At 41.7% G+C, this 14,431-nt stretch overlaps 1 protein-coding gene across 1 annotated transcript; it reads right to left on the reverse strand.

Moving 5' to 3' along the window:
- Window positions 1–2,158: 2,158 nt before the first annotated feature.
- Window positions 2,159–13,983, reverse strand: LOC131253605 (vacuolar-sorting receptor 1-like). The gene is made up of 12 exons (XM_058254674.1): window positions 13,157–13,983; window positions 10,276–10,968; window positions 9,383–9,471; window positions 8,604–8,673; window positions 8,204–8,287; window positions 8,031–8,107; window positions 7,491–7,572; window positions 5,603–5,685; window positions 5,453–5,519; window positions 4,177–4,305; window positions 3,470–3,576; window positions 2,159–2,583 (listed from the first exon to the last, which is right to left on the reverse strand). The coding sequence occupies exons 1-12, from the start codon at window positions 13,446–13,448 to the stop codon at window positions 2,482–2,484; spliced, it is 1,875 nt and encodes a 624-aa protein (XP_058110657.1). The 5' UTR covers window positions 13,449–13,983; the 3' UTR covers window positions 2,159–2,481.
- Between the last annotated feature and the right edge of the window lie 448 nt (window positions 13,984–14,431).

Genomic DNA, 14,431 nt, shown 5'->3' on the forward strand with positions numbered 1-14,431 from the left:
TCGGGTCCCATGTTTTTTGTGCGCTTCTGCCTGCTTTTTCCTACTCTTTAGCTAGTTGAATAGTGTACCAAAAAGGAGGAAAGGGTTTTACGAGTCAGAAGCTGGGTGTTTGCAAATACAGTTACCTTTTGTTTCTAGTCATGGTAATCCTTAAATGAGTGGCTTGTGAATGGATATGGTTTAACGCTCGACATTGAACAGAGAAAGAAGCCATAGTTCAGATGGGTAGGATCTTTCAATACACATGACGGTGGGGCCCACAGAGCTCAACCTCAGCTTCCCACGAAGTCAACCTCATGGTACAATTTCCACGCACACACACACACACACACACACACACACACATATATATATATAGGGGAAAGGTACTATGCGCTCGACCTCACGGTAAGCTTCTGTGAGGTCGTGCTGTGTGGGCCCACCGTGATGCGTGTCGACCATCAACACTGTGCATTTGATGGGTCCCCTTTAAATTATGGGATATCCCAAAAATCAGCCGTATACGGAACTCAGGTGGGCCATACCATCTAAAATCATGTGAAGACACCGTTAAAACATATAAAAGCACTTGGTGGGGCCCACCTGAAAATTTCATGCGTCTGAAACTTGGTCTGAACCCTCATCCAAGTGGGACACACATAATGGATGGGCTGGATTTGCAAACCACATCTCGGTGGGCCCAAAAAATGATTATGAATGTTTTAATGGTGCACGGCCCCTCTCCACTTCTGTATGTGGTGTGGCCCACACAAGTCACGGATTGACTTGATTTTTGAGACCTAGGCCCACGATGGAATGGTGCATCTGACTGATGGGGTAGATGTTCGAAACGCATCACGGTGGGGCCCACACAGCTCGACCTCATGGGACGGACTCGTGAGGTCGAGCGCATAGTACCTTTTCCCATATATATATATGTTATCAATGGAGGATGCCTTGTAAACGGGTCAAATCCATGATGTAGGTGGGGCCACACCACATAGAGGAGTTACTTGTCCATTAAAATCTTCGTGATCTTTGGCCCACTAAGATGTGGTTTACAAATCCAGCCCATCCATTGTGTTCCACTTGAATAAGGGGCCAAACCAAGTTTCAGCCGCATCTAAAACTCAGGTGGCCCTTCCAAGTGCTTTTATATGTTTTAGGCATGTCTTCACATTGTTTTAAATGATATGGCCCACCTGAGTTCCGTATATGGTTGATTTTTGGAATATCCCATAACAAAGGGGACCCATCAAATGCATGGCGTTGATGTTTGACAATTATCAGTGGGGCCCACAGCTGCTCAACCTCATGCGAAATTTAGGTCACTTTATAGTACCATTGAGAGAGGAATGTTCACCTTTGAGAACTCGTGCGGCTACGCAGGTGTCATAAGGGAGCCATAGCAAAAGGGAGAGTAAAATCAAGCGAGTATACCGTTTACGTTTGTTTTGAGTTTTAAATCAGGCTAAAATTTGCCCAGCAGGGGTTTAATGGGGGTGCTGCATCGTGTGGACCGTTTGGTGCATAGAGAGAGAGAGAGAGAGAGAGAGAGAGAGAGAGATCTTTGGCAGCAAAACACTTGTTAATGTGCATTTGGTTACATGAGTATCATGAAATCTTCCACCAAATTAGACTGATTAATCATGAGATTTGATGGTATTTTCCGCAACCATACCCTCCCTTGGTTGGTTATTGGGTCCCAGCTGCAAATCAATGCTGCTCGTGTTAATTCTGGAGCTGTGCAAGGCGCATTTGCTGCGGTTTCCAGTCCTCAGCAATCTAGTCCCCCACCATGTGTTTGACCATACTACCAAAAAATTCAATTTTGTGGCTGGCCAATAAATATCTACGTTCATTTAAAGTCCCAAGATAGATGTCCTACAGCCCATCAGCAAAAGAAACCAATGGACTGGATCATCAAACCATGGGTCCCATTTGTGCAAAATCATGCAATGCATAACCTAAGAGATCAGGAACGAGCATTCAACCCCTTCTTGACAGACCAAAGCAGCCTGGAATCTAACCATCCATATCTCCTCGCATTGCATTCAATAAATCGAATTGAAAAGCTTAATAATCCTGGTCCACCATTACTATAATGAGCCGGAGACACTCACCATGGATGATACAAATATTTCCTTCAAGAAATAAGAGATCTGAATGGTCCCACAAATGCCTAAAAATAGATGGGTTTTAGCTTATAGTTCCATTCAATCAGAATAAGCTCAATGATGTAGGGCTAAGATTCTCACTTGGTATGGGTATCAGCTTCTGTCATAAGAAATTTATCCAAGTATAGCTCTAAAACCGTGACAAGGAACAAATCCTCTCATGTAAGTGCAGAGTGCATGTAATAAGCTTCAAATAGATTTACATGATTACCACCAACAAACTATCCGACGTGCACATAGTGGGGCGTCGACACCCAACCTCAAAGAAACATGACCCATTATAAAATATCATGGGAATCTCGATGATGACAGTCTGTACGTCCACTTAGATGTCTGTTCCATGCTGGATGTGATTTGGGGGTTCTCCTTGATTATCCAGCGGCATGTATTGCGCCATGATAGCCCGGATCTCAGAATCCATGTATCGCTGCAAATTCATGATGCATGACACAATGTTAACAAACAAACATTTAACAAAAAGACAGACGGTAAGTTCGGATGTAGATGAATGCATGGAAGCACCAATATGGCATGATTGATCTATGTATGCATTGATCATAATTCCACGAGTGCATGGCCACCTTCATGTCATATGAAAAATGAGAACCCATGAATGCTTACAGTTTGAAAATTGCCTAACCTTTAAACCACAGATGGTGCATTTGGATGCACTATCAAATTGAATTGCAATTTTCAGTCTTGTTTCACCGGGATAAGCAAATTGCTATTTCCTTGACATTCATATGGAGGGTCTGGGCTCTAAATTGCAATTATGTTATGTTTGACTTGAAAGAAACCAAATTGCGATCTGATGATTGATGTTCGCAATTCAATTCAATTGTTCATCCAAACGCAGCCTATGCAGGCTATCATCATTAGAGCGGATTTCCAAGAGCCAGGCCAGATGCTGCCAGGGGTTGGAACTCGGAAAACAGCCAAACAAAGCAATACTAACCAAGATAGGATTACATTGATGTGACCACCTCCATTATCTTGGACAATGAAGTTTGATGTTTCCTTGTTTTGAAATGAGTGGAAGTCTTTTTAGAGATAGTAATGGATCTATTAGAATAACCTTCTATGGACCGACTGGGTAGGGCTGCAACCTGGGTTCAGATCCAACCTGAACCCGATTGACCCAACCCAAGGTCATGTCGGGTTGGGGTGGGCAGTTAAGGTCCTCAGGTTGGATTAAGGATTTAAGGTAGGAAATTGGGTTGGGTTAAGCAAGAACACTTGAAGAATTGCCAACATTGCATTTGTACCGAAATATGGGGATTTTGGTCCACACGCAGCCTAAGATAGGGGCTTACCCTGATTCTGTACTTGTACAAGGCATAGCCTCCAACTCCAGCTGCAGCCAAGCCTAAGAAAATGATCCACACAACGCTCCAGCCGACCTCCGACGTAGATTTCTTGCCTGCATCTTTCAATAGGAGAAGAAAATTAACAGCTGTGGCATCAATTGAAAACAAACTGGACAATACCAAGATATCCAACAGTTGGAGAACACGTAAAAGTATACAATGTCCAATTGAGCAAAACTCCCCAACAAACCTTCCATGATGGCCCGAGTCGCTGATATGGTGGGCTCACATCATGGATGGGAGATAGCCCAAAAGTCTCTCACATTAGATGATCCTAACAGTCCGGTTGGGCCCCTCTGAAATGGGAACCGTGGGTTTTAATCATCCATGAACATCAGATGGCTAGGATCATATGGTAGGAAATATATTGGTGTATGGCCCATTCAATGATGGGGCCCACCAGATCAAAGGCCTGTGCTACTGAAAGCTGGGTCCTGCCTTTACCATTGTTGGGTAAACAAGAAAGGCCTCTGATTGAGCATCATATACCACCTCTCTGCTTCAGCAGATTGGGAAAATACCGAGTCCTTTGGAGTGATTATATCCATGATTTGTGGGATACTTGCAAATGGGTGCCTTGCTACCAAACCATCAAATGGGAAAATTCGAACATTTTTTACAAAAAAGAAAAGAAAAGAAAAGAAAGTTCTCACTTATGCATGTATCGTGTTCTCTCATGTACAAAAGATCACCGCCACAGCTGCATTCATAACTTCCCCACAAGTTCTTGCATTTGCACTCTGGGCATTGGCAGGCAGTCTTTTCCTTGCACTCATCTATGTCTAAAACATGTCGAAATAAACATAGTTAGAACCAATGGCATGTACTGATGTACCTCATCATCAATTATCACCATTGAATTCACAAAATGTTGGTCAAAACTGAAATCGAAAGAGCTGGACAAGAACTTGAATTCGGATCAAGGTGGAAAAAATGCTTGAAATAGCTAAGGCGATCAACCCCTCGGTAGGTGATTGCCATCACAAAAGCAGATGAACCAACTGATGATCATAAATCTTAAATTTCAAACAAATCAAACCATTGGAATTCATGTGTCCTAAACCAAAAATAAGTCTCAACTCTTTCACTCCTTACAACCAACGCTTATAAAGCCCACGGGAGATAGGTCTAGTTTTGGTGGCCCAGGCAAATTGCCTGAGCACGTTTGGGACCATGACATCAACAACAACAATCCTCAAAGTTACAAAAGGTGATGAATCTCAATGAATTGTAACCCATGTAACAAGGTGGTCCATTTTTGGGTTCGAGTCGTTCATTTCAACATTGAGGTCTTGGGTTCGAACCCAGCCTACCTATTGAAAATCAGTTTTGGTGGACTATACTGGTTACCACCCAAACTGAGTCATCATCCTGTATTGGGCTGTTTCTGACATACTGTTCATGGACGAAACCAGTTCATATTTGAGGATATGTACTGTTTTTTCGATGATATTAAACCATCAGTTGCACACATCAGATCAATATAGCTAAGAGACAAACATTTAGCTCGTACTATATCTGTCAATATTATTTCGGCCTGACACCTTATCTACATATCTGGCAGTGAAGCAAGTATCCATGCCAACACTACCATGACTTTTCCTTTCTCATCACTTTTGTAATGGTAGGAAAAGAAAAACACGGAAGATATCTGAGACCATAACATCAAGATGATGGGCCCACGAAAATATGAACCAAGGTCAGTTACCTCAAATAAACAACGGTCTATTCACCATAACAGCACATTGCCAGTGGATCGGAATGGATGGGTTAATTGCGTTTTCTTTGCCCATCCTGAACTGCATTGTGTAGAATGTAGAATCTGCTCTCTCTCTCTCTCTCTCTCTCTCTCTGTTTTATTTATTTTTTGGCCAGCCCAAGTTTCTGGTACATCCAAATGCACCCTTAATGAGTTTTTAAGTGAAGTACCTTCACATTCTTTGACCCCGTCACCCTTGAATCCTTCTGGACATACGCAACGATTGGCATGATCTTCCTGCATGATCGATCACAGAGTCACTTCAATATAACAATAAAAACAAATTGAGATAGCAAAATATCCATTTTTGGTGCACTTACAATGCAGGCAGAGAAAGTCCTGCCATCTTGGGTTTTCTTCCAACAGCCCCCGTTGTTGATTTCACAGCGTCCAGCTCCGGAAACTGCATAAAGACAATCAAAGAGTCAACATAGAATAAATGGAATTAATGAAATAGCTTTTCTGTTGCCAAAAAATAATAATAAACATTCGTATTTGCCATATTCTACTGTGATAAGATAACTAGAATTTAGAAACTGTAGCTAAAAAATGCATCAGCCAATTGAATGTTCCCAGCTACAATGAAAAGTAAGTGACTGTGAACAGGATATAAAGATCTATCTTTCAGTGGGGTGCTAGTGAAACGGGAATTTCATGGTATCTGACCTTGCAAGAGATTGGGAAGTGGTAATTGGAAGAAGCAAGATGAAAGAACATCTCATTGTAAAATGGCAAAACTTCTTGCCCAAGTTTTGAAACCTCCATCACTTCTAGAACTGGCAGTCATTGGAGACTAGAAAGGAGAAGTCAATATGATTTTATAGGACTGGTAGGCATGGGAGATTTGAAGGGAGGGGGTGAATTCGGGTTTGGCAACAACAGAAGGAGAACCACACAATGATACTAAAAAGGGACTTGAAGATTTAAAAAACATGGAGATTGTCTTCCATCATTAATGAAATCAGGAATCTAGCATCGAATATGATTGCCCATCAGATACCGAGGGGAAGCTAACAAAGTTATGTTCTGATCTTCCTCATGTATAGCTGCCAGCCCCCTTGCATGCATGTGAGATTCAAACTATCCACTATGTGGGCCCAAACATGCAGTTGCTCAAGAATCAGCCCTTTCTGCTCATCAGACGGGGCACATTTATATTGAATCGGGTTTGTTGGTCAACTTTTTGTAGCCATCCATTTGTTCCGTTCATTTGCCCCACCAGATGAGCAGACCGAACTGATTCCTGGGCCCACCTAATTGACAGTTTGGATATGACACGTGCCATACTGGCATGTGTGTACATGAAGGAGAGACTGGGTCATAGCTGCATCAGCAGTTAATGAACCTTAGCTGTCTAAAACCCAACGAAAAAAAATAAAAAATAAAAGTACACAAAGCTGACTGGAAGAATAAGGGTGTCATGAATGTTTGTTAACCTAAATAAATTAATATTTTTGGCCGTTATCTATAAAAGAATGCAGTAGAAGACTAATTCCAAACACCCATCTTCAAGTGCCAAACACATGCATCATACTGCCAACATGCACGTCTACAGGATCCAAGATGTTTATATGGTGGTCTGTTCTTTGAACAACCATTTGCCAGCCTAAAAATCAGGCAGGTCCATTTCTCAGGTGAGCCTTACGGGAATGAAGAAAGGACAGTTTAAGAAATGATTAGCATCATTCAATGTGCATGGCTTCCTCACCTGATGACTGACCAGCCTGATTTTTAGGATATCGCACTTGACTGGGGGGCTTTCTTATGGATTTCCCCATTCATGCACACATGTGGAGCGGTTGTGCTTGGCATCTGAAGATGGGGTGCAGAACCATCTCTCCTCGAGAATGCATTGTTTCAGGACTCACCTAACTTTTTATCTAGTCTTTCTATCATCTAGGTTCATGAAATAAGATGCATTCATCTTCCATCAATGAAGTACAATATAATCTTATATAATATCACGACCTCAAATTTGAGAACATTTACCAGCTGTAAATACACAGCCAGAAATCCTGTTAGAAGTAGAACATAATCTTCAAAAACACATGCAGGGTTTTGTCTTCATTCCCATAGGAACAGATCAGCACAAGCTATTTCAAGACAAAAGACAGACAGATCTAAACATCGCATTTGGAAATTCCAAGGAAAGCAAAATATTACTTTGATACTCGATCCTATTTTAAGCATACAATGGTGGAAGTTTACCTTCACAATGACTATACCCATCACCCACAAATTTCACTCCGTCAACAACAGGGCATTCACACACCCGTCCCCGGAAAGTGTCCTACAATCAAATGCAGATGCAATTAAAAAAAATCAGATAGGAATTTGCAAGGACAGATAAAGATTGTATGGAAAAGCTTGTGTTAGGAATTCTTAACAGAATGAGGCAATATATAACGTTCGACTGAGCATTTGCTCAGACCAAAGAACTGTACAAGTGAAGCCCGCCTTTGGTGGTCTGGATCATTCATATGGTGGGCCCTACAATGAAGGATCTATGCCAAAATCTCCGGCATTAAATGCAAACCACTAGTTTTTGTCCACTTCCATTGATGGTGGGTGGGGATCGTGAGATAGGGGAGATATTCGGGCGTGGCTCATTCCCATGACCGGGCCGACCAGATCCACGGCTTTATACCTACCAAAAGGGAAGCCCCATTTATACCATCGTTGGTTCGAAGTCGAGAAAAGTCGCCACTCCTTTCAATCGAACATCACCTACTACATCCAACAGCATACCTTGCAAGCAGTAATATTAACAGCCTTATCAAGCCAGCATCCACCATTATTTTCCAAGCATTCATTTGTCTCTAAATCTGTTTATTATACCATTTCAAAAAAGGAAAACGAAGGTTAGGAATTGATCAACAAACTACGATGAACAAAGAGATGCTTAGGAAACTGTTACTGACCTTCGCTCAAACAAACGGCTGGCTCAGTGGTCTCTTGGAAACCCGCACAGATGGCTTTGAGGACAGCGCCTTTGTCCAACTTACCTGAAAACAATTGGGAATTTTCAGGTCTACATTGATTTTTCTACATCTACCATACCATGCCATACTGATGAAAATCATGAAAGGTGCGTTTGGGTGTTCATGATTCCTGAGGCCAACATGATGTGCTAGTGCCAACTGCCAAATCATGGTTGTGAATGGAATGTGATCCGTTGATTTGGGGGCGGAAAGAAGCGGCTAAACACTAGCCCACTTGACGCTAGTTCTGTTTCTGCACTGATTTAGTAAAATATGATTGGGAAACCCATGCCAACCATGATTTTGGTGGTATAACCAAAAGCTAACAAAACTTGCTAACCTCTATATTGTCGGTTGTTGATTACGAGAGTTGGCAGTATCGTCACATCTCCTCGAGAGCCTTTGCCAATCTAACATCATGAATACCAAGTTTCAGATGGTCTTGAAATGGTCAGTGAACAGAAGCCAAAAGAAGAAGAAGCAAGGCCACTAAAGAGAATGATATTACAGCTCAAAAACATGATTCGGTCGTTGAGCCTGCGGGCCTTTGGACATAGGCCTAAATAAGACTGCTGAAGAGATAATGATATTACGGGCCTGTCTCAGGATTACCAATTACCACAGTAATGTAAAAGAAAAGTGTCATCATTACAATTTTACCACCGCTGAACCAAACATGGAAATCATTAGTCAAATGCAGATGTTTTCAGTAGACAAGTAAAGAAATTTGTAGTCATTGCACTTTTTCATGACATTACCATTGAAATCTTGAATCCAAACAATGATATCAATGTATAGATGTGATGATTTGACATTAAAATAATGAAAAAAATGCCATATTTACAATTTAACCGCCAATAAACCAAACATGAAAATTGGCGGTCAAATGCTGGTTTGTCAGAAGACAAGTAAATGAATTTGTAATCGTTGCACTTTTCCTTTACTGTGGTAATTGGTAATCCAAACAGGCCCTACAGGTCAATAAAAAGACTAGGTCATCGAGCTTCAAGGCCCACCAAATAAAGAACTGGACATGGGCCTAATCTTGGCAAGTTTTTCTAATGAGATCTGCCTTATAAATGGGCAGCTCAGGATGATTTTGACAAAGTCGAACAATACCTGTGCATCCTGTTCTGCTTTAAGCACCGGATTCTCTTCATTTGCATTAGGATCTCCTATGCATTTATTTATCGCGCTGAGATCAACACCTACAAAGATCCATCCAGAGTAACACAATGAAAAACATATATAGGAAGACAGCAACATATACTAGCATCCTTGGGACCTTCATTTTAACAAGTGGAACACATGTTTCATGCATCAAGTCGTTGATCTGATGGGACCCACAAATATTTTAGATAGGGAGATCCTAGCCATCCAATCCTTAGCTCTTTAAAGGCCACCGGTTCAAGGGTTTCTCCTAGGGATGATTTTAAGGAATGGGCCATCTGCTGGTCTCATCAGATCAATAGTTCGGACCACCGAAACATTGTCTCCACTTATATAAACTCGGCCGAGGATCATAGAATCATGGTTTAAAGACTTGGTGACTCAGACTGACTTGTTTAGTCATGAGTCAAGTTGGGACTTTCCTGAGTCAGGGTGACTCGTGGTATCTAATGGGATCAGGTGCCACCGAGTCTGAGTTGAATCGAATGAGTCATACGGGACTCGTCTGAGTCTTAAAACCATGCATAGAATGCATCACAATATTCTTGCAAAACTTGAAGCAGTAAAGAATCCTACTTATTAATAATGTAATGTAGTGGATTTCGATGTAGTACTGGGTTGAATTGCAATGTATAGAGGCATGTTTGGTGGCACCAAATTTCATGAAATATACACCAAATTAGACTAATCAGGAAATATCATGAAATTCAGTGCAACACCCTAGAGTAATAAAGCAGAAATAACCGAATTGCAGTTTCCTTGACATTTCCTATTGACGGAATCAAATGTTTATAATTCAATTTGTTACTGCATACAAACACAGCCGAAGTCTTGAGACCTACCCAAAGATTGAATGACATTGTTCGCGCACTCGTCCGTATATTTCTGATGTTTCATCGGGCATCTAATCGCAAAGTCTGTGACGTAATCCCACCATAGCCAAGGCTTGCCGGACTCATTAGCAACTTTAAACAAGCAAACCTGCCGCAAGTTCTGAATCACGACATCCTTCCCGTCGTACCCTCGGGTGAAATCCTGTTCGGGGTCGGGCGCACAATACCGCCCATGGTTGATGCACTGCGACTTGCACTGCTTGCTCAAGACAAAAGCTTCAGGGCAGTACCACGTGATGTAATGCGGGGTGAATTGGGTGTACCCCTTCTTCTCGAGTATCTGGGCTGGACCCTTGAAATTCTCAACAAACGCCATCTGGCTATCACACTTTGGCCCGCACTCATCGTTGCTGTTCGTCCAGAACTCATACTCGACCCGCTCGTCGGGGTGGGGCAGCGATTCCCTCCAGTCCAAATTGATGGTGACCATCTCGCTGTTGGATAGAGCTTTCTTAATGTTGTCGCCTAAGGTTTTGCTGATAAGAGCGGAGGGGATAGTGATGTTTTGGAGATAATCTGCATTGGCGTTCTCTTCTTCAGGGGTGTCCATCGTGATTAACGGTTCCATCTTGTCGTCTGCAACAAGGATAGCAGCTGCTCCGGCAGTTTGCGCATTCCATGCCTTCAACGTGAAGTAACAGTCTGCACCAACATGACAACCTCATTGGTTATAAGCTACTTTTGTATGCGGGCCATAACATGCATTCAACAGCTTAGATGAACAAAACAAGGTGAATTCAAACTCACAAAAATCCAAAATTATAAAGTTGACTGGGACCAGTTGCTACGACTGAAAGTTCACCTTATTGGAGTTAGAGAAGCATTAAACCATCTTAGAAGAATTCAGTAACCAACAACCATTCTCATGTAATACAATTACAGTTCCTTAACAAGATCAAACACACACAACCACAAATTTATATTGGGGCCAATCCACACTGTCCAAATTTTGGGCCTCACTGTGAATGAAGCATGGCCTGAGAACCACATTGAATTTATTCATTTATTTTTATTTTTTTAAAAACACCATCTGATTCTGCCCATTCAATGACCGATGACCATGTCTTCTTAACCATTCATTTGATGGTGGCAAACTGAAAGGTCTGGATCGCTTGGTTGACATGATTTTTGGGCTATGCTCCATACAAAATCAGCCGGTCCATGAATTCGGGTCCCCTAATTGGCTTGCGTTATGCTCTGGGTTAACCATTTCTAATTTTAGCCTGTTTTAAAGAGAAATGCTCACACACAACTAGTTGCACATCCAACTAGTTGGCATGTCGGGTCCACCATCGTGTTTGTATGGCATCTCACCCCTCCAACAAGGTTGTCCCACCATGAAAATGGGACACCCAAAAGTCCGGTGGATCCAACTATCAGATGGGGCACACCATAGAAAACATTGAACCGCCCTAGAAACTTCAACTAGTTGATGTGGGGTGCATCTAATGGTTGGATGAACCTGATTTTTGGGGCAACCAATTTTTATGGTGGGACAACCTTGTTGGATGGGTGAGATGTCATATAAATACCATGGTGATTGGTGGGCCCCACATGCAACTCATTTGTTTGTGAGCATCTCCCTATTTTAAATTCAGTATTCAGTGACCAGGGATTGAACCCTGGATCACTCACACACTATACTGTCTCTACTATATTGAACCTAGTTCATCTAACAAGCAGGAGATCAAGATTACTAGGGTTAGCATGCTTAGTTATCTACGACTATCACTAGCAACTTTGTTGGCGTATTGCGATGAAGCATCCATTTGAAGCGTGGTCTGAAAATCACATTGAACAGAAAAATCTTAACCATCTGATTCCGCCCGTTGAATTTGGACCTCCACCCATTTCTTCGTAGCCATCCAATTCATAGTGACCATCTGTAAGGTCAGCACCGCTTGGCTGAAATGATTTTCAGGGTATGCCCCATCCACAATTGGACGTCCCAAAATACAACGGTCTTAATTGTGGGCTCCACTACAAATGAAGCATGGCATGGAAACCACACCGAATAAACAATCTTAACCATCCAATTTCGCCCATCGAATTTGGACAGCCAACCATTTCTTCCTAACCATCCATTTGACAGTGACCACCTAAGGGCAGGATCACTTCATCAACATGATTTTCAGTCTATACTCCACCCATAACCAGGCTGCCCACAAATTCAGACAGGCAGAATCACAGGCCTTAACTGTGAATCAAGCATGACCTGAAAACCACAAGAAATAAATAATTCTAACTATATGGTTTCTTCATAACCATCCATTTCATGGTGACCAACTAGATGGTGAGGATCGCTTGATGGACATGGCATCCAGGCCATGCTCCATCCATAATCGGGTGGCCCATGAATTCGAGTGCTGGATTCGCCTGTCGTGCTCCAAGTTATTTATTTCTAATTTTAGCTTACTTAAAATTCAGTATCCAGGATTAGTAGGTTTAGTTTGCTTTGTTATGAAGTCAGGACTATTATTAGAAGTTTTGTTGGGGTATTGTGATGACTATCTATATTCTATAACAGAAACCAACAACTGTTGCTTTTGAAATAAAGAGGCCAAAATCCTCTCAAACTGGTCACCCTTTTTACCTCTGATTTGAGAACATCCATCCATCGTTGTGGCCAACATACAAGTGGGGCCCACAACTATATCAGCCTAATGTATGCCGCACCTATAGCGGCAGATTTCAGCTCATTCTCTCATTGAATTAAATGATGCCATATCCAAAATTCACACGCCCAAATCAAGCAGATCATCTAATATCATTTCAAAGAGATTTTTTTTATTTATTTAAGATATATATAAAAAAAGCAAATAAATCTCACCTCCTCGATCGGCAAGAACGAAGGTGGGCCGCCCGCCGGGCTTCGATTTAAAAGAGATATCGAACTGATCGAAACCGGTGCACCCCTTCTGATTGGCCTTTGGGTAGATGATGGTCCCCACCATCGTCCCGCCATACTGTGGGATCCCAAAATTCCCGATCGCACACTCATGGTTGCCTTTCAATGAGTCTGGAGAAGTCACATGCAAGCTGTTCTTCTCCACCACAAATCTACCATAACAAGGCCCCCAAAGAAACAAAACCCAAATGAAAAATCCAAGCTTCCCTTTCATTCTCAACCCTCCAATACAGAGATCGCACCTCCAAAACAGAGAGATGAAAAAAATCCAATCTTTTTTCTTTTTTCTTTTTTTTTCAGAAAATGAATAATCAAACAAAACCCAGATCGAAAAATCTAATGTTTTCCTCAAAATCTCAATAATTAAGTGAAACCCAGATCGAAAAGATTCAACTTTTTCCAACCAAAGATGAAAAAAATCTGATCTTTTTACTCAAAACACCCCAAAAAATATATAATATTTTTCCTTGATCCAGATAAAAAGCCCCCAATAACTCTGATAATGAAATGAAACACAGATCGAAAAATCTGACTTTTTTCCTTCACAAACTCAAGAATAAAAAAAAACCCAGATGAAAAATCTGATCTTTTCTTCAAAAGCTTGAGTTTCCAAGAAAATTTTTCTTTTCTGGGTTTTTTCCTTCTCACTGTATAGAATTCAAAGAGGGGTCGAGAGAGAGAGAGACGTGTTCTCCTCTTCAGTAGCTTTTCTTTGTCTTTGTATGTAGAAAATGCCTTCCAAAGGTGGGATCTTTTTTTTTACGATAAGGAAGTCAGGATTTTTTACGAGAAGAGGAATACATAACATGTTTGCTATTACCTGCACGTGCCAAAGCGATGCACGTGTATAAGAAGTTATGTGGGACCCATTATTTTATGGGTGCGGCCCACCTGATGGGAAGCTTGGATCCTTCACACTAGTGGCGTGTTGGCACGTGTGCTTGTGAGTAGATGGGCAGGTTCTTCTACACGCGTGTAGAACTAGCGACTCCATAACCGACTTTAAGGAGGTTTGCTTGAATACGTCGAGGCTTGCTTGAATACATCTCGACGTATGGCGATAGGATGCGTCGGGACTTTGGGCTTTGAATGTGAGTCATCTTTCAATGATCCAAACCGTTCATAAGATGATTTTCACCTTTTATGATGGATGGGAAATAAAAGCTTCGGATTATTTTATCCCTTCCATCATTTGGA

This window comes from Magnolia sinica, chromosome 8 (genome assembly GCF_029962835.1).
Source record: "Magnolia sinica isolate HGM2019 chromosome 8, MsV1, whole genome shotgun sequence".
Taxonomy (NCBI): domain Eukaryota; kingdom Viridiplantae; phylum Streptophyta; class Magnoliopsida; order Magnoliales; family Magnoliaceae; genus Magnolia; species Magnolia sinica.